The 22,002-nt window shown below is 35.8% G+C and overlaps 1 protein-coding gene across 1 annotated transcript; it reads right to left on the bottom strand.

Moving 5' to 3' along the window:
- Positions 1-10,077: 10,077 nt before the first annotated feature.
- LOC135157963 (complement C2-like) lies at positions 10,078-14,814 on the bottom strand. Its single transcript, XM_064115174.1, has 5 exons — positions 14,724-14,814; positions 12,872-13,051; positions 12,372-12,557; positions 11,457-11,607; positions 10,078-10,264 (listed from the first exon to the last, which is right to left on the bottom strand). Exons 1-5 carry the CDS (start codon positions 14,812-14,814, stop codon positions 10,078-10,080), a joined length of 795 nt encoding a protein of 264 aa, XP_063971244.1.
- Positions 14,815-22,002: the final 7,188 nt, after the last annotated feature.

Genomic DNA, 22,002 nt, shown 5'->3' with positions numbered 1-22,002 from the left:
GATATTTTCAAATGAGCGCAATAAAAAGTATATTGAGCCAAAAGACATCAGAGAACATCATAAAAAAAATAAGTGTACATTTGTATGAACATCAATATTCACGTTACTTGTGGGTAGGGCCAATTACGCCAAAAATTGGACTTGGGCCGTTTTTATATTCAGATGCTCAATTATCATGACTATCACAGATAAACGGACATGACAGAAGAAAACAATCTTGATTACCAATAATAAAGTATTTTTATTATCATTTGTTAGCTTGACCTGGACCCAGCCTGAATACTTATCAGGTCCGTTGACGAGTTGAATGCCCGCTTCACTTGGTTACCAAACATATTCAAATTGGGTCTCACACTGGTCAGAAGCTCTTCCGTGTAACTGTGTCATTTTAGTCTCACAGCCATCTGTTTGCTTGACCCAGACCAAGCCTGAATACTTATTACGTCTCTAGATGAATATGGCGCAGTTTTCACTTCGAACTTGCATAGTTTGGTTTGCATGCTAATTTCCGATTTCATGAATTGAACTTAGATTATTGGACTTATAATAGACAAACAGACACGGTAGAAGAAAAGAAATATCACCAACCATCATAACGTATCCTAATTGTCACTAGTTAGGTTGACCCGGAGCAAGCCTGAATACTTGTCAGGTCCGTAGATGAGTTTAATGCCTGCTTTACTTGGTTTACTGAACACATTAAACTTAGGTCTTATACTAATCCGAAACAATCCTTTTCACGATGTAATTGTATAATCTTAGTATCACTGCTATTTGTTCGCTTGATCCGGACCTAGCCTAGATATGTATTAGGACCGTAGATGAGTATGATACCATTTTAATTTGGACCTTTAAACCTTGGTTTGCATCGCAATTTCTAATTTCCTAAGCGGACGCTAGATAATGTTGTAGTGTGACGACAGATGCATCAATTTACATTATTTAGTGCTAGAAAATTATCACAGATAAGCAGACAGGGAGGAAAAAGCAAAAGTGATTACCAATCATAAAATATCCTTACTGTCATTTGTTAGCTTGACCTGGACCAAACCTAAATACTTATCAGGACCGTAGATGAGTTTAATGCCTGCGTCACTTGGCTTACTGAATAGATCTTAATTAGGTCTCATTTTCGTCCGAAGCACTTCTTGGCAAGATGTAATTGTGCCATTGTAGTCTCACTGCCATTTTCTAGCTTGCTACGGACCAGTCTGAATACTAATCAGGTCTATATGTTATTATGGTACCAATTTCACTTGAAACTTGCAAGGTTGCTTTGGATAATTATATCAAAAGTTCATGAATGGACGATAAGTTATTTTGTATTATGCAGTGCATCCAAATATAGATGTATAACATCAAATTTATAATGATTGAGATTTATCTCAGATGAACAGCCATGAGAGACAAAAAAAAATTACCAATCATTATGATTACAACGTATCCAATTGCCAATTGTTAACTTGACCTGTACCCAGCCTGAATACTTATCAGGTCCGTAGGTGAGCTTAATGCCTGCTTTACTTGGTGCGGTTAAAAAAACACAAAAAGTATACTGCATCAATTAATTTTAAGATAATACTGTGAAAGTGATATAAACATTGTTGGTGTGGTAGAATAGGGTTGTACCTACTAAGCGAAATTGTTTATTTGGGAACTACTATCGGTGTATAACAATGGTAAAGACAAATTAATCATTAACCTCAAAGATTCGGCTGTATCCAAGATGGTTCGTGATTATAAGTAACGATCTAAAAAACACAAAATATTGAGAGGTGATGTATTATTGCATACCAACATTTAAATAACACAACATATGGGCAAGCAGCCTTCCACCTTATTCATTGCAATGTAAATTTTACCTCAAACAATTTATTTATAAACTTATTGATGTTGAAGACAGCCCGAATGTCATTATCCCATGTTTTGCCAAGGAAAGGTAAGCTCAATCTTTGACTGATGCACCATTCAATTCCAAGTCTTTGTCACTGAGTAAGGCCTTTCTTAATATACTTCCACTGGAGGCCAACCTCCCCCCCGAAAAAAGAGGAACTTGTACACGATGTCTTATTTTCTTTGTTTTCTTCTTGTTTTCAAAATGTATCTAGAGTAAAATTATTGCCATTGGTAGAAATACGTTATCGGGAACAAACTGAGGAGTTGCTGTCTTATGTCCTGAATTATTTGATTAATAATGTTGAAAAGTACTAGCCATCAAGGCCTTAATTTTTTCAGCGGGACACCGATGCCCTTTGCTGTAATTGTCTATTTTTGGCAATGAAACACTGCCTTGTTGTCGAGAACCTAGCTTTCCATTACGTAAATTTCGATCGGATTTTATCACAGAGACCAAAGTGTGAAGAATTTTCACCTACATGAATCTCACAATAAATAAGAAAAATAATTTCTACTCTTTGTTGCTGAATCTCTTTATTTTTCACGATAATGACTGCATGTGTTTTTATTTCCCTTAGTAAAAACAAACAAACAGAATCCATGATCTATACATTTTCTAGATTAGAAAATGTATTCTGCTCGCGGAATATATTTTTGAATGATTTCATGAAAAGGATGCCTAATCCATCAGCCATTAGCAAAAACCCATACTGCTTTGAATTTATTTATAATAGATTATGTTAAAGAATGGTCTACCCTTTTTACACAGGATTTTCTTAGCCCCGGACTATCGCTAACCCCGTACTATCCTTAACCCCGTACTATTTTTTTTCCCTTTTCACACATGCCAAATTGTTATTGCTAACCCCGGATAAGGAATGCTTGCTTTTCAGACACGAAACTCGCTAACCCCGGACTAGTGGTTTTTGTCGATTATTCGTAGTACAAGTAGTTCAGTGGCGGATCCAGGGGGGTGGCGCAGGGGGCGCGCGCCCCCCCTAATATTTGAGCGGCGCCGCTAAAAAAAAAAAAAAAAAAGTAAAAGAAAGAAAAGGCGCTGCTTGAAAAAATAAAAATAAAGGAAAGAAAAGAAAAGGCGCCTCTTAAAAAAATTATACACTGATATAATATTAGCAACAGTAAGGAAAGACTATCCCCCAGCAAAGCACAATCATATCATCTTCCTTATCTTTTCTTTTAACTACCCTTTTCCCAATAACTTCGCCGGTTGAAAATAATCAGCAGTGCGCTGCCTGCATATAACTGGCGCCGGTCAAGAATAATCCGCTCCACCTAAATCTAAATCGGCGCCGGGCAAGAATAAACGACGCCATCTGGTTATAAATCGGCGCCGGTAAAGAAAAATCGGCGCTGCCTGAGTTCGTAACCGGCGCCGATCAAGGATAATCAGCGCCACCTATATCTAAATCGGGGCTGGTCAAGAATAATCAGCACCATCTTGTTATTAATCGGCGCTGCCTAGTCTTAACCGGCGCCGATCAAGAGTAATCAGCTCCACCTAAATCTAAATCGGCGCCGGACAAGAATAATCAGCACCACCTGGTTAAAAATCGGCGCCAGTCAAGAATAATCGGCGCCTCCTGGTTCTAAATCGGCGCCAGTCAATTATGAATTGCCGCTGCCTGAATCTTACGTGACGTCGGTAAAATTAATCAGCACTACTTGTTCTAAATCGGCGCCGGTCAAGAATAATCAGCGTCCCCTGGTTCCAATAAATAGGCGCCGGTAGAATAATGAGAAGGGCCTATTGCCAACCAAATCTAGATCGGCGCCGGTCAAGAATGATCAGCGGAACCTGGTTATACATTTTATTGTTGAATGGTCATAACAAAGCTTATCGCATGCCCTTACAGAGTGGACTGGACGGGGCAGTTGCCCACAGAATGAATGATGTCATGAAATTTTTAATTAATTAAAAAAAATCCCAGAATCATACAAAAGCAAAAGCAAATCCTTTAATTTTGATCTTATTTTTCAATGCTTTAATAAAAAGAAGGTCAGTCACTTTTCTTCTTTACACATTCCACATTGTGCCACCTCTATGGCCTTTAGTTTAAGACAGCTACTATAGTGTTTTATGAAGATGATTCGATATTTTAGCCCAAAACTTTGCTAAAACCCGTTGCTAGTACCGGGAGTGTATAATTACGCAACCAGTCGTATATTGAGATTGAGCTACACAACTCGTTCTTTATTTAAAATCGTGCTTAAATTATCCGCTTCTCAGATTGGAATATAAAAATTTTCAGCTCGCGCTTCGCGCTCGCATCATTTCTGTAGCAAAACCCCATACTTTTCATGATTAAATAGGTGAATAGAATTTCCCTTTTTCAGGACTAAACGTCAAAAGAATTCCCGCTTCGATTTGCAATAATCTTTTGCTGGATATAATCTTGTTCTTTATTACAAACGTCCATTAAACTGTCATTTTTTTTCAGATCGAAATATCAAAATTTTAAGCTCGCGCTTCGCGCTTGCATCTATTGTTTTTTTTTTTAGATACCCATCTTAATCATTGGTACCAAAAATGCATAGAATATCAAGCTTTCTGGTCAGAATATAAAGAAATTTCAGCTCGCCCTCGGCACTCGCATTATCTGTGTAGTGAGATATGTATCCTTCTCATGAGTTACTACAAACAGTCCTAAACAGGCACCTTTTTTCATGTCAGTATACTAAAAAATTTCAGCTCGCGCTTCGCGCTCGCATTAATTTGTTGGTGAGATATGTGTTTCTATATCATGAGTCATATATATATATATATATATATATATATATATATATATATGCATATGTGTGTGTGTGTTTGTGTGAGTTTGTTTGTTTTGTGTGATATCGAGCGCCTTTGGAAAGTTGATTCATGATTTTGCCCCCCAAATCTTAAAAAAGGATCGACGCCCCTGTGTATATATATATATACATATAGTTAAAAAAAACTTGTATCTCTATTGATATACAAAAGTATTGGCCTCATCGCAATAAAAGGGTTAATGCACGAGATTTTGAAATCGCACATAACATGCATAATTTGTGTGACTTTTTGCTTGTTTCTTTCTTTAATAAGTTTTTCAATCTCTCTCTATATATGTTTTAAAAAGATTATATGTTTAAATTGATGTATATTTTCTGTTATAATGAGATATGTTTAAGTGGACTTCAGGAAATGGTCGTACGCAGCAAGGGGGAAGGCACATTCGCGATCTGCTGTTGTGAAAAACAATTTTTTTCCTTAACATTTCATGAAAACTATGAAAAATTTCCAAATGTGAGATGTGCACCATATTTTCGAGTCTTGCCCCCCCCCCCGGAAATATTATCTGCGTGTGGTCATGCAAAATGGCATGACTGGAAAACCTACATTTTGAAAAGAGCATTTGACAGGGTCAGACTTTACCCCTTTTTCAACATTTTCTTTTATGGCGCCGGTGAAGTGCAAAAATATGTGCGCCGCTCGGCAGTGCGCCCCCCCTTTCGCCAAAAGCTGGATCCGCCTATGTAGTTCACTCGTACCTTTTTACACACGCTAAAATTTCCTTAACCCCGTACTATAGGTGGGGCTAAATTGCCATTTAGCCCCACCTATAGTACGGGGTTAAGCTTAGCCCACTTTCGTTTTACACTAGCGATCTTAACCCCGTACTTTCGCTCTTAGCACCGCAATTGCTGGGATAACCCTGCTTTTTTGCAGGGCCAAATAATCCCGTACTAAAGGTGGGGTTAGCCCACTTTGCAAAAATGCTGTGTAAAAAGAAAGTGGGCTAAGCTTAACCCCGTACTATAGGTGGGGCTAAATAGCAATTTAGCCCCACCTATAGTACGGGGTTAAGGAAATTTTAGCGTGTGTAAAAAGGGTAGACGTTAGAAATAACATGATTCTGTTTCGATTAAAAACAATGTATAAAAAACACCCTTTTCGATAGATTGCAGTCCGGTATGACTGCATAAATCATAAGGTAGATTGCAATGAGTTTCAATGAGTGTCTCCATGTCTGTGTGTGTAACCTGTGAATAAAGGGGGTGGGGATTACATGTGTGCATTTATTATTAAGGTTGTCTATACAGGAATAGAAAAGGATGGTGCTTCGGTTTCCTAAGGGCGCCTCCTTATTTGATGCGGCGTCTTTTCCTGAGCAATTTTGATGTATTCACAATATTGGACCCATTTTGATGAGGTAGTAGGATGCTCGGGGAACGCCCTGCTTCATTAAGGCTGGGACCCTGGGCAAACAGAAACATAAGAATGTTATAACCTCCCTCAATTATTATATTCTTACATCATATGTTCTTAAGTTATACTCATTGAAAATATGTTACTTTTTGTGATATACCACTATGTAAAGGGGCCCCGTCAACAAGCTGTGCTTCACTGGGGACCCAAACCTATCATTCTGAGTTCTATGATGTTATGCTTTGTACCACTGTTTGTGTTTGATTTGTTTTGAATAGATACTACATGCATACTGTACTACTACTACTACTACTACTACTACTACTACTACTACTACTACTACTACTTCTACTGCTACTGCTGCTGCTGCTTCTGCTACTACTACTACTACTACTACTGCTGCTGCTGCCGCTGCTGCTGCTACTACATACTATACATTAATGTACACCGGAAAAAAGAAGAAAGTAACGAATTAAAGTGATTTTAATATGCATTCAATTTATTTTATATAAACTTCATGTAGTGTGACAAAATTATTAATAGGGCCATTTTCCATTTTTAGCTAACATACTACGTTGCTCTATGTTGCCATATATCTGAGTATCTGAGCATAAATACATGTATAATACACACGATTTTCGAACAGTGTGCCACAATAAAAGCATGACAAAAACAACTTTTGAGTTCTGATAAGGAATGTCATATTGAAAAACGTACAATGCTTTGTGTTTAATACGGATGTCGTAGGTACCATGTCAGAGCAAAGAATGATAATGAGGTTAAAAATACAACACCAGTGACGAAGTCCTATACTCCCTATAATGAAATTTGGTTAATATATCGTTTCATTGCTGTGTTTACTGTTATCATTTTAATCATAATTATAATCACCATAAGTAATGTTTCATCAATTTTGTCTTTCTTTTCTTAGGCAATTTGTTTACGCTAGTACATTTAACCCTATCTGAATGAATTAAACCTGTCTAAAGCAATTTTGAAAATTTACTAACCACTATCTATAATTGTTCAGAGAATATGTTTAGAACCACTTATCTTAATATTATATCGAATCAAAAGAGTTTATAGTAGATTTTCAATAATAAGTTGTTACTTTACATCTTTATGATATATACTGTCAACTTTATTAGTATGAACTTTATTATGCGACAGTACCATTGGAATGTACAAAGTAACCACGTTATCCGTTGTTGTCTAGTTTGTATATATATATATATATATTTATATATATATATATATATATATATATATATGTATATACAGTATATACATATATATGTATATATACTATATACATTTATATATTTCGTCACGCCAATAGTATGACAAACCCAGCGCTCTCATCATCTTTGTCAGCATTATGAACATCATCATCAGATCTATAACCATTTGCTTACACCATTAATAGCCAGTCCTCGCAACTCAATATTTGGGGTAAAACACGAGTTCGCCAAGTAGGGAAAAATGAAAGATCTCAGGGTAATCAATCGGGACTTAATGGCCCGAATTCACAAAGGTGGTTTTGAAAACCAAAGGTTGAGTCAATGGTTTATGCAGATTTCCTGTATGAATTACGCTTAATTTAGCGCGTATCTGGTGCGTGAATAAAAAATGTCCAATTCTGATGCGCGCTTTTGTCACAGTGCGCCAAATTTACGCCTGTTACCATGATAAGATACGCTATTTTATTCATGAGTCCACTGTTTTTATTCATGAGTCCACTCTTCAAACAGTGGACTCATGAATAAAATAGCGTATATAACCATGGTAACAGGCTTCAATTTGGCGCACTGTGACAAAAGCGCGCATCAGAATTTGACATTTTTTATACACGCACCAGATATGCGCTAAATTAAGCGTAATTTATACAGGAAATCTGCATAAACCATGGACTCAAACGTGGGTTTTCAAAACCACCTTTGTGAATTCGGGCCAATGATACGAAACGGTTCATGAAATATGTAATACAAATCAGTCGAACATACACATACATACAAGGTTAAGGGTTTTGTTTCGTTTTCATACAATACCAAACGCTGTTTCGTCTGAATGACGTCATTGACTCACAGACGAACATTGAATTGTATCTTGCTTGCATGTGCAGGAAGGATATCGATTTAGTTGATCAGTATTGTTATATTTTTCATGGTTGTTATTATGTGGCTCTCCTGTAGCGAAATCCGGCTACTAGGAAATTTTTAGTCCGCGACGCACGACAGATTCAATAACACTTTAAATGTATTGGAAACGCCCTCAAATGACAAAAAACAGCTGGGAGGTCTTTGTGGAAAATTTAGTGAACCAGAATAGCGGTTTCGTCCAAAGTTTCGTAGCTGACTAAAAATTGCAAATATGTAATTTGTCCAGAGTCCCACATGAAACTTTTTTTTGTTTTTGATTGACCAATTTTCGACAAAGACTTCTTTGTTGCCATTGTAATAAAGGGCATTTGGCAATACATGTTATATTGCCTTGAATTTGTCGTGCGTTGTAAAGCGAAAACTCTCTATTGCCCAAACAAGACTCTCGAATTTGTCGCTCGAGATCTAGGAAGTTTCATAAAAGTATGATGTTAGTTTTATAGGGTTTGCTCATATTGTTTCCTGACAAAGTCAGAATTATTTGATATATTTATTGCATTTAAAGAGCTTGTAGATTGAAGGACATTTCAATTTTTTTTTTTGATGGCTTGCTTTATCAAATTGAATCTTGGTTGCAGGGTAATTTGAAATGACATTTCTTTTCAAACTGAAGGGGTGTGACATATTATTAAACAAACATATTTACTCTACTCGTATCCCGCTTCGCATCACTACGATTGTGGGTTCTATTTTATTCTAGCCATTTATCATTCTAAGGCTAGAAGAAATCATAAACAATTAATAAAAGGGTAATTGAAATGAACGAACAATCAAATAGATGAGTACTGAAACTTTAATTTGCAGAACTATGTATACGAACGTAAGTACCTCGGAACATCCAAGAACGTGCTCTGCTTGAGGATATATACATATATATATATATATATATATATGTATATTATTAATATCATTATTATTATTATTTATTTATTCTTTTTTTAATTACAACACAGAAAGATGGCAAGCGACTTGACCATGTTGACTGATGAGTTACAGTATGTATACGAATGGTTGAATTCGTGTTTCACTCCAACACATGAAGAACTAGGACTGCAGACAGGTAACAAGCTTGCACATTTCTAATTTACATTTCAAATTTATTCTGGAATATATTTATATTTTGTTCTCACAAACATATCTTTTCGTTTTAATACAAAGACAGTCAATCAAATAATCTATGAAATCCCAAAAGTAACCCGGAGGCTTCTTGTTCGTGCTATCATATTTCCATATTCAGAGGCATACAGAGAGTCTTCGATTACGACATGTTTCCACATCCAAGTAGTATTTAAAATATTGTTTTAATAAATAATGAGAGAAGGTTGGCAAGCTATAAAATTGTTTTTTTTTATATCATAACAATTACTGTAAGAATATAAGTAAACTTCGCAATCGATTTTCTTTTAACATGCTACATACCATACACATCAACTTCTAATATACGGCGAGGTGTAAACAAAAAAAAAAACCTTCAACAAATTGGATTTACCTGAAAGCATTTTCCTTACAAGGATAACACGCATAAACGAAACTTAAATAATGAAAATAAATCAAGCAAAATTTCTTAATGATTTTACTAATACCGTAAACGATGATCAATATGTTATTACCAACATGGACGTTGTCACATCAACCAAGCGTATTCTTTACTCCTAAGGAAAAAAATCATAAGTTGTACAAGAAACATACTGTAGACCGAAAAAGCCCACACGCTTCACATTATAATTTGAAAGTGATGGGATTCCTTTAACGCCTCTATTGATAAACATAAATCGAATTCTGCCTAATGTCTCTGTACATTTTTCAACAAGAGGATAAGGTCGGTCAATTGTTTCAAACTGGTTTTTCGTAGACTTCGTAGCTGGGGTTTGGATCTCCATTTTGTTTGAGATAAGGTTCAACGTAGAGGGATTGTTCGCCAGCAACATAATTCGCATATCCTTCCGGAACATCTGGCAGAGGCCCCCGAGCTTTCTCACTGAGAGCTTCTTTTGATGATGATGCCAAGCCGTATCCACGACTGAATTATACGATTTAAAAGAAAAAAATAGAGATAATAAGAATTTTTTTTAAATAATAAAACTGCTTGTAAGTTAAGCACGAATTTTTGGACGGCTGGCGATAATTTCGTATATTCTCATTCAGATTCTGAAATTTTTCCCATATCAGCTTAATGTAAAACCTGATCGTTGTGGATTAAAATTATCATTAGCAATAGACAAATGTTTGAATCATTTATTCTTTTTCGAAACGTGACAGGAATGGGAGCAAGTGCCCTAAAATTTTGATTTTAAAAGGTAATTTAGGGTATCTTGCACTGCGGCAAATAGAGGAAGTAATACATCAGAGCTTTTGAAAACTTTTTTGCAGCACTAGCCAAAAACACGTGTGGAGCTACGTGGATTAAACCAACTGATGAACATCATCACGTTTAACTCATTTACTATACAAGCTCTTATAAATTTCTAATCAAACACAATTTGTTGTCTTGTTTTATAATGCATGACACGAAAAGTGGTCACCAGTCGTATTCAAATTCCTGCGTAACATATGAATAGATTCGTGAAAGACTTATATGACAATCAACATCATTCCCAAGTTACAGAAGCCCCAGTGCATGAAGGGTTCACTGAAAAGTTAACACCTGCTACATGTATTTAAAAAAATATAGGGCGAATATGTACCATCCTTGATGTCTTTACGTATTGCACATAACGTGTATACTTCAGGTAAGATAAGAGTTCCTTGTTATTCTTGAAATCGTAGATAATAAATTATCTAAACGAAAAATACTTTCATTCGTAAGGATTCATTAATGATATCATATGATTCAATTCTAAAAAAATAAACTACATTCTAGAGCTTTATACTATAAGAGACATTACTCTATAAAAAGCGATGTTAATATTTCATACTCGGCACTCTAACAACTGCATTTCCAAGATTTAGACAAGTTATCTAAGATTATGAACAATTAACAATACATATGTATACACATACATAATGCATGTATATACGGTATATATATATATATATATATATATATATATATATATATATATATATATATATATATATATAATTTTTTTCTTTCATTTGTATATCATATTGTGCGCAGATAACAAGATCAGGGTAAGGTTCATACATTGGTCACTCGATTTAGTAAGAATAAGAAGAAGAAGAAGACCAACAACAACAAGATAAAAACTCACTTCCTAACGAAAATGAAGAACATCGCCAAACTCATTAAAACCAGAACGAACAAAATGACAGCTACTACAAGTAGGCCGGTGATAAAATACTCTCTGCCACTAACTTCCTTTGGTGGGTTTCTTATTGGCGCAGGAGGTCCTGGGTTCGGACCTATACATGTTAGAATAAGCAAAATCGAAGTAACAAATTATATTAGCATCTTGCAATCTACATGTTGAACTTTTCACGAATTTACCAACGAAATGTCTATGAGTCAGCATTAATACACAACATTTCCCTCTCAAAAGTTATTAAAAGGGTAAAAACCGGCAACGAATACATTAATATGACATGTTAAGGATAAAAACATTCAAAATACAGGATTTATTAATGCAAGCAATGTTAAAGAACGGTTTTAAGTTTGATTGTGCAAAACCCTCATTTCATCTCTTCTATAATATTCGTTTCAACATTATTTACTTTTCCAAGCTTTCATTAGGTAAGTTCAATAGTGCCTCCAAGATGCACTGCAGCCCCTCTTACAGCCCATCAATTCCTGTTCTTTTCGGATTGTAACAACTCATAGCAATCATTTTAAGATATACTAAATAACCAGAGTCAACTTATTAGTTATCATTCATTTCTTTCGCAATGATTGTTAAGATACAGTATAGCAAGAATTATTACTTAAATTTCGGTGCTGTTTGCTAGTTTATATCGTTGTTTTTCCCATGGGATTAAATCTAAGAATTCAGGTATTTCCTTAGTAATTGAAATATGAATTTAATTGTAGGAAGAATGGAGATAACTTAGAGAAAATAAGTAATCAGGTTGAATGCTTGTCACATTGCCATAGTCATAACTAAACTGCTCTTCAAAACTATTGCTAAAGTTCGAAATATTCTGTGGACATTGGTTTTTATGTGTGTAATTACCTGCAATAGGTGTTACATTGAATGCACATGTGATGTACCTTCCTCGCCACAAACCATCTTCTTGGCATTCCCAGACGAACTGCTCAGAGTTATCGTTACATGTGATATTCACTTGGTCTCCATTCTTGTAGCGTGGTTTAACAGCTTCAATATATGAGATCGAAGGAATGTTCGGCGGACTGCACGCTGTGAATTAAATAAATGTAAATTTGCCATTTAACTGATAGGCCGTACATACCATTTTTTGTAATTCTTAAGCAATTAGGGGCCAAAACGTAATATAAATACATACACACAAACACACACACACCCTCTCACCCACACACACACATACACACACATATATATACACACACTCCAAACCTCTTGGTTGATAGTCCGTAGTCGTATTCACTCAGCCACAACACCTCTGTGTGTAGGTTCGTAAGTGTGTGTGTATGTCTCGGTGTGTGTGCATAATATTTTCAAGTAAATAGTTTTATTTTCATGTAAGAACTTACCTGGGGCGGGGGAATCACACACTACATTCTGTCCTGTCCATAAGCCATCATCACATTCCAATGTAACCGGTTCTCCCCTTATATCACACGTGACATTCAATCTGTCCCCGGGCTTGTAGGATAGTCGAAAATTCCCAATGGTGGCATAGGGAGGCACTACCGGGGCATTGCAGGAGAGCACTGTTTTGGTAAAATTGTATAAGCATCAAAGTATATATGGCTGTACAACATCATTACAAATAATTCATACAAAACATACAATCCAAAATCCACTGTAGTCATTAGCTAGTCGTGGCCCACGATTCAGACATAGGTGCATTAAAGACAAATGGCGTATCAAGAGGCTCATCAATTATATTGTTAGTTTTGTCTCTTTGCATCAGTGTGTTTCTAGCGAAGGATAGGGTAATTCATTTAATATTAAATTGTTGATGGTTCGATTAACCAACGGATTATGATTTCAGTGGCTACATGGTCAACTTATTTTATTTTACTTGAATGCCATTATCAATCCTTCTTTCCCCGAAGCCGTTTAACCTTGGAGTGACCTCCTCAAAACTTATGTTGACATTGCTTCCAACACGGTATTTAAATCCGCTATATAAACTTAAATTCACGCGCAATTTTCTAACCTCATCATCCTGCCGAGTCATATTTCCCAGAGGACGTATTCGGAAGTGAGGAACACATGATACAAGATACAATCATAATAGTCAATACCTCAATTATAATATAATGCAATAAACTTGAAATGCATTGATAATATCAAAAGTCTGCTTATATACAGTGTCTGTTTCTGGGATCTCATTTTGTAAATTAAAGCACTGCTTCCTGACAAGGTTTCACAATGTGCGTAACATTCTTAACTGCTCTTGTTATTGAAGTGTTGATTCAACTACATTGCAATATATATATATATATATATATATATATATATATATATATATATATATATAATACTCTTGATTTTTCTTCATTTCCTTGATAATGTTCAAAGCGATTAGTGCAACATATTGTCGTGTTGTGATCGGTAATTATAATTTAGAAGGGAAGAGTAATGAATAAACTTTGGAGAAAGTTATACAGTTCAAATCACTGGGTATTTAATCATCATTTACAGTTTAGTTTACAGTTCGAAGTACATGAAGATTCGGATATAACAAGAGACGATAAATATAAAATAATTTAGAAGTATCAGTACAGACTGAGATTGTGAAGTAAATACTGGATGGACGTTTAAGTCTTGAAGTCAGTCAGTCTATATGGATGAGTGTGGGTCTAGTATTATCCTCTATCTCTGTAATCAAGATATCTTATTTGTATCATTAGTTTTGGGGGTGTAACAATTTAAGGTGGGAGTGATCTAAATTTGTTCTGATTGATCTACAGGTAACTGTATATCAAACTTTCTCTGGTATTAAGGGGTGTGGTGATGTTCTGTGCAAGTGACTGGGGCTGGAAATGTGAGTCATACTTCTTAGAACTTTTGTTTCTTGAAGTAAGCTGACGTCACTGAGGGTTTGTCTGTTCTGGTCAAGGTTTAGGATTTAAAGGGTATTGGGAGTTGTGGAATTCTTAGATGACATTGGGGAGTTTGTAAACAAGTGAAAGTGAATGACTGAACAAGAACTTAAATTCATACTACATAACAATATTATAGACCAATGAAAAATAGTGTTATATATATTACAACTATTCATTTGCATGACAACATGGAAATCATCAAGGATGGATTACCTTTTGATGGTGATGGTGGAGGCACTGGGCAAGATACGTCTGGTCCACTCCACAAGCCTTTATTATGACATTGCAGAGTAAAGCTAGATTGGTCGGCGTCGCAAGTCACAGTCACTCTGTCTCTGAATTGGTAGTTCAAGCGAGGATCCTGGATTCTGGCGTGGTTTGGAACGTATGGTGTACTGCAGTTGAGGTGACCTGCCCATTGTAAAAGAAAACTTAAGTTACAACGTTGGCAATGCGAACATAATTGAATAATTTACTGGGGATCATAATAGTATCGTTTTTTTCACAAGACCATTCCTACATGCTTCTCTGCAACATTTCCCCCCGAGATATCATAATTATCATTATATATATATATACATATATATATATATATATATTATGTATATGTTTGTATTTTGTCGTAATTCCTTAATGCACTTCACTTGGAATAATAAATGTTTAAAGAGGAGTACAAATTGTGATTATGGTTATTTTCATATCACGAAATATAAACTGAAAGGTGCCAATTTTTGTGCATTTGCTATTGATATTTTTCCACCAAAGGGCAAATTTTGACATACTAAAGAAGTGCAGAGAAGCATGTCTTTGGAAGCTTGTGCATACTTAGGAGATTAAATAACGACAAATGACTTTTATAGCAGATAAGGCAAATAAGGCATATGAACACATTGGCTGGAAAGAGATAACGCTCTTCTCTTCGTTGCGATTTCTTGCAACTCCGCCTGCTCATTGTTACGAGAAGTGTACTAGAATCCAAGCTAAAACAGAAATAATATGCCAATTTTTTCACCGTATATTTATAATGAATTCGACGGTATTGCAAGTTATCCAAGTCTCAAATTGTACAATAAACCCACTGGGATGTCATCTGCCACGTACTATAAACATATAGGCCTGCCAACGAAGCCGACCAGCTCATACTATTTGAAAGTTGAAAAAAGTCCCATGTTATAGAGCAAATGGAATTTTTTTTTTTTCGGGGGGGGGGGGCGAAAAGGAACAACAAGTCTACACAAGAAGTAAACATTATCCTCCTTCTTGTCACTAACTTATAATGTTAAAAAAGGTATCAAACGCAAAAACAAATCTAAATAAATGGTGGGACTCTATTATCCAATGGATATATTTTTATTATAGATGTATACATGTCGTAGCTATTTTTTTTTAATTGAAAACAACTCATTTTAATTCAAGCCTTCAAAAGAAAACCTGTACGAGAATATACATATTACGGATACTGTGAATTCTGCCTACATTTCAAATTGTGGCATAAATGTTGTTTAGACATGTTAGAGTTGTTGGTTTCTTTATCATTATGGTATTCAACATCAAGTCAAACTGTTGCCTTCTATGTAAGGAGGCAGGGGCAGTCTTCGTCACATAGATTAGTGAATATGGGATGGATTGATTGGACTATTATCAGATTATACCTACACAAACTGCAAATTATGGATAAGAGGGACGAGGGAACTCATGACATTTAGCCTACTGGGGAAGACAAGAGGCACTATCCAGAAGAAAGCAGGTAGGGTTACGTGTGCGTGTTTTCTTGTGGGTGTGCACATATATGTGAATGACTTGTTGTCACTGCGTCGGTGCCGTTTATTTGGTTGTGGCGATCATCTATGGTTTCAGAAATCGTGAGCATACTTTGGATAACACGTCGTAACATTAGTTGTTACGTTATCATCTTTTTTCTCTAGTTTCAATAGCATAACAAATATTGCAGATAAGCTACGTTCTAAAGAAGCACATGATTTTAGTGTGATGAGTGCGAACAGCCAGTCAGTGCATCCCATGCTAGACTTTGAATTTCTCAGTCAAACGTCTCACCTTGTAAATTTCATCCGACGTTCACTTGGAATTTTCGTTGATAGTGATTCGAGTGTGCACCTTTGCCTGAGCTGTCGCTATGGAATATGTTAACGCACTGCGCCACGGCTGTCAGAGGGTACGTGGCACTTTCAAAACCAACACCCTTTTCCAGATTATATAGTATGCGATATTTTCTTGATACTCACTATAAGTTCGCATCATTGAGTTCTGAATGCACTCGATTTCGTCAATACAGCTCTTGAATCATGGTTTCATCTATCGCACCCACACCCACTAACACACACCTGCACACACACTCACATACTCAAATACATTAACTTCAAAGTAAAGTATGTATATTATAACGAATATAACAAAATGTGAAAAGTCGTCCTTGGCATATTAATGTATTTAGATGCAACTTAACTTACGAGCTAGGTATCATTTTGCGTTTTGGAGTACTTTCTGCGCGTTTGACAATTGATAGACAGCAAATGTGTAAAGGATGAATCTGTTTATCATTATATCTAAATAAACACACTTTATATATATCAGTAAGTTTACATGTATCGCACATATGGTTATACAGCAATGCTATTGAAAGTACAAATTTATGGGTTATGGGATTTAGGGAAAGCAGAAACACATCAGATACATATAATTAAGACAAAATGCATTAAATACGGAAACAAATTAATGAAGAAATTGAATATGCCCTTAACAAAAAACAGAAATGAGGCCAATATGTTATGCATTTCACAATGAAGACATAACGAGTTTCGGTAAAAAAAAAAAGTTTAGTTTGCTTGACTCTCTGAAGGAAAACAAACACTTTGATTTATCATGTACGTTTGACAGTTCAAGTTGGTTGTGCGCTGGTGCACATAAAACGTTGTGGTTTACAATTTAATCAGCTAAAATATTAATAAAAACATCATCGCTCCGAAGGGAAAACTGTGTGATGACCTGTGTAGATCTGTTACATGTATGTGGCAGGTACATAATATTAGAAAATTTGACATATATACAGTAGTACATGCAATTTCCAGGCTTTGCTTTTTCGCTCTCCTGAAGAAGACACTTGAACGCCACTAATACGTAATGATGCAAAAAAACGTCTCACCTGGTTTGTGGCATCCGAAAAATGCTATTTTTGTCTTTGAAGTATACGTGCAGCTTCGGTGCCACTCAATTTTGTAAGCACACCTAGATACTTTGGTCATACTGGCAGAGCTGGGATATTTGAGTCAAGATCCAACCATTGTGCTACAGTTCTAGCATTGACAACTACGTCGGATACTAGTAGAATTCCATGAACATCATGAACATGATAAATATATCCATGATTTTTCAATTGCCACTCTTAGCTTGACCTTGACGAAGCCTGCATATTGTTCAGGAATATCTCCGGGTTCATTGGGTTTATCATTTTCTAAAATATGTTCATTGGTTGCTGTTCTTGTTTATCACTGGGTTCTACAGAGATTCTGACGTTGCATATTTCTATTCAGTGTTTTTGTCTGTGTGTGTGTGTGTGTATTCATCAGTCTGTGATAATACATTTTACTAGTCAATGAAAATTAATATATACATGTATATATGTATTTCGGCATTCATTTGTGTCTATGTCACAAACATACTTTGTATTTGGTTGATTCGGTTTGATCTATTTATTTTCCACATTTAAAACTACATAGTGACAATGCTCGCAAGTACAAACGCAACAAGATAAAGCAATATCATTGCATAGAATTGTGCCGAAGACGGTAAGTGAAAAAATGCAGTGAAAGACTATGATTGTGTGATTCACAATTCATTAGTCCTTTAGAACGAAGACGACCCCGACTATCAATTTAATAAAAACATCAATTAAGTTCTTCGGGGAGACGTCACAAAATAAAACAATGCCTTATTATTGGCAGTGCTCTTTAGAAAAAAAATGTTTATTTTGGAGTATTAGACCTGTAGACCACGTGGCCCAGGCTAATATATTAGCGGCTTGGATCCGGCTTAAACATTTCAATATTTGGATTGGGTGTGCTGCCTTTATACATTTGGTAAAGAGAGAGAGAAATAGAAAGGGGGGGGGTGTAAAGAAGCTTGCAAGTTGAATGTCTTGCGTGAATGGGGAGGGGTCCACATTTGTAAACTAAAAAAACCTTGCCAAGCGGCGGCTCGGCGCGGTTATCGCCCCCCCCCCCACGTGATAGCATATTTACCCGAAATTGGACAAGATTCAGGAGCAAATTAGCCCTCCATGTAAACCAAACTTAGTCAATGTTAGCCAGTACATTGCTTTAATTTATTTGATTCAATTTGAGTACTACATTGTCTTAAAGGGGAATCCAACCCAAATAAAAACTTGTTTTTATAAGAAAGAGATAAATAAGACAAGTTGATAGGTGAAAGTTTGAACAATATTGGACAAACAACAAGAAAGTTATGAATTTGTAAAAGTTGTAAATATTGTTAATCACTATACCCATGGAGACTTCAAATTGGCCGCATATGGGATGTCATAGTGATGTAAGGCAAGGACTACTCTTCTATGTACTCCAATATATATTATGGCTAAAATGTCATTTTTCCCAAAAGTTTTATTTCAAATTATATTTTTCTTTCATGAGGACATAAAACAATATACTACCTGGGTTATATTTAGATTACTGCCCCAGGGGAATGGGTACTTAGGAGAAAACCACAAATCCCTGATAATAAAGTACATGGCCTATGGGAAAGTTGTCCTTGCCCATTGTCATAATTTACTTACCCAGTTGCCAATTTGAAATCTACATACTATTAGTGATCTCAATTTTAAAGCAGCTATAACTTTCTTAATGCTTGTCCGATTTCTTTCAAACTTTCATTTATGTTTGTCCTTCCGAACACAACATTTAATGGCCAAGGCTGGATTCCCCTTTAATACAGACCCCACCATGGACGAATGATAAAAACACCCCAAGGTGATTATTGCCCCACCAACGTTTAAAGGTATACCAAATTAAAATTAAAATGAATAACGAATTTGACGGAGGAGAGAAAAAGTGGGAAGATGAGATATAGTATTTATTACTTTATTTTTCCCGTAAGCCAATAGATAACCTTCGTATGCGTTGACTTGGGAACAGGGGAGCCCACCAATATAAAAAACAACAACAAACAAACAAAGACAGCAGCAGCCTTGTGCTTTGGTGGTGAAAGGACAGGAGACTGAACATTCTAAAATTTACAGAAAAGGACGACATGGGTAAAAGTAATTATTGCAGTAACATATGTGTTGATTGAAACGTCTCACCTGGTTTGTGGTATCCGAGGAATGCTATATAATTGGTTGTCAATGAAGCATACGTGCAGATGCCATATTTCGTAAGCGCAATTAGTCGCTTTGGTCATACTGAACGCGCTGGCATATTGAAAAAGGGCTTCATCAACAGTGATTTCCAAACGACATTTACGATGAAAGTTCAAAAGATGCTCGGCTAAAAAGCAAACAGGTTTTCAGTTTTAACTCTCACTTTCAGCTTTATTTTCAAAATCCATGAAAATTGAAAATTGATAACGAAAAACTTTACTGTCAGGTTAGAAAACTCATGAAATTTGAAGACACCTGGAATTCAAGTAGACCTACCATATTCTATGATCACATCCACATGAAAGAAATTAGGTTGCTTTTTAACATACATTTCTAAGGACCCACTGGGCAAATTGTAACCAATTACCAATTTTACCGGATATTACCGGTAATATCACCCGGAAATTTGAGTAACTCAAAATGTTACCGTTATTACCACTCTATTACCAAAATTATAATTCCTGTTGCTACTTGTTATTGTTATTACCCTGATGAAACCGACAGTTACTTAGTTACAACAGAGTAATGATGGGTAATAAGGGTAATGTTGAATGACTTTGATTGGTTATAACATTGCAAACTTTAGTGATAACAACAATCTTACAGCAATCCCAGCGATATTTTCAAAGTCCAAAAAATTACTGTTATCATCCCGATGGAACCCATATCTTACCGAGTTACAACTGGGTGATGATGGGTAATATGGTAATGATGAATGGCTTGATTTGTTGTAACCTTGTAAACTTGTTGACAAGAAAAAAAGAAAAGAAAACTAGACTTCGTTGATTGGATAGTCATCTATTTGGGGTAGATTTACATAATCGGCTCAAATATCCCAAATTGTTATATGGCAGTTATTATTAAATTCCATTCATGTGAAGTTCATATTATTTTAATAGTGCAAACGTCTCACTTGGTTTATGGCATTTGATGCAAATGTTGGAATCTGTTTGACAGTGAAGTGAACGTGCAGCTTTGAGTTGTCCGCAATCCTGTAAGCGCAAGTGGTCACTTTGGTCAGACTGTTTGAGCTGGGATGTACCTATGTATTAATGATTTGCTTCACAGTTTTATATTTACAAGAAATTTAGAAACATATATGTGAAGTTAATGTGATGTCTTCGAAGGGCTGCAGATGTTACTGTTATATTTTCCCTCAAAACGAATTCTCCCCGTTCCAATTTTTAGCAAAATAGTCATTGGCGTAAGATCCAATGTGCATGCACGCTCCTCAATGTGGAACAGCCTCGGTGAATACACCAACAATTGTAACTCTGTTGAGTCCACAAAAAGTCCAACAAAGTTCTTAAAACCGTACTATCGACGTATTCATTATTCATGCGTCTTGTGCAATGTAGTGTATTCGACACGTATACAGTCGAATTACCTTTATAATCATCAGTCAAGGGAGTTGGTATATAATGTTGTGTCCATCATGCTTGCTAGGGTATCGCCAATGCATTAAATACATTACTTTTCCAATATTTTTTTAATTTCCAGATTGATTGATACAAATATATAATCATACTGTATAATAATTGCATGTTCCTATTTTTGAGCAGAGAGAATAAGATTTACATGAAATTAGTCATCAAATTTAGTCTCTTTTAGGGGTGGGGTTATTAGTTTTATGACTGTTATATTCAGGTTGTGAGCCGTCCATGCTCGAGCCTAGGGTACACAGCAAAAACTGTGGTGTTATCCTGTGTTCATAGAGGACCACACACGTTAATTTACTCCGGTGACAGTGTTATTACTACACATTTGGTTGTTACATTTACGCTATTTGGTGCTATGTTCAATCTCTAGGGTGTAATTTTAACACCTCATGGTGTAGTCCTCTATATACAACTGATGTCAGTTTTAACACCACAGTTTTACAGGGAACCTTGTCAAAAGTCAGAACCGCGTCTTTCGCGCGGGAATACCACAAGCAGCCGCTCATTACAAGTTCTCACACTTAATCAACGACAAATCATGGTAAAAATAATTTGACAAAATGAAAACACCCTTGGTGTTCAAAACAAAAACAAAGATGTTGGTATAATCTTTAACGTCTCACCTGATTTGTGGCATGCGATGAAAGCTTGATATCTTTGTGACACTGAACGATACGTGCAGTTTTGCTTGGCTATATTGTATTAAACCATGTAAACGCAATTGAACACTTCGGTCACACTGATCTTGGTGTCAATCCTTATAATACAGCAGGGTTGTA

Source organism: Lytechinus pictus, unplaced genomic scaffold (genome assembly GCF_037042905.1).
Source record: "Lytechinus pictus isolate F3 Inbred unplaced genomic scaffold, Lp3.0 scaffold_20, whole genome shotgun sequence".
Classification (NCBI taxonomy): domain Eukaryota; kingdom Metazoa; phylum Echinodermata; class Echinoidea; order Temnopleuroida; family Toxopneustidae; genus Lytechinus; species Lytechinus pictus.
Note: the sequence above shows the minus strand (reverse complement) of the source record. Positions and strands in the feature narration are given on the sequence as shown.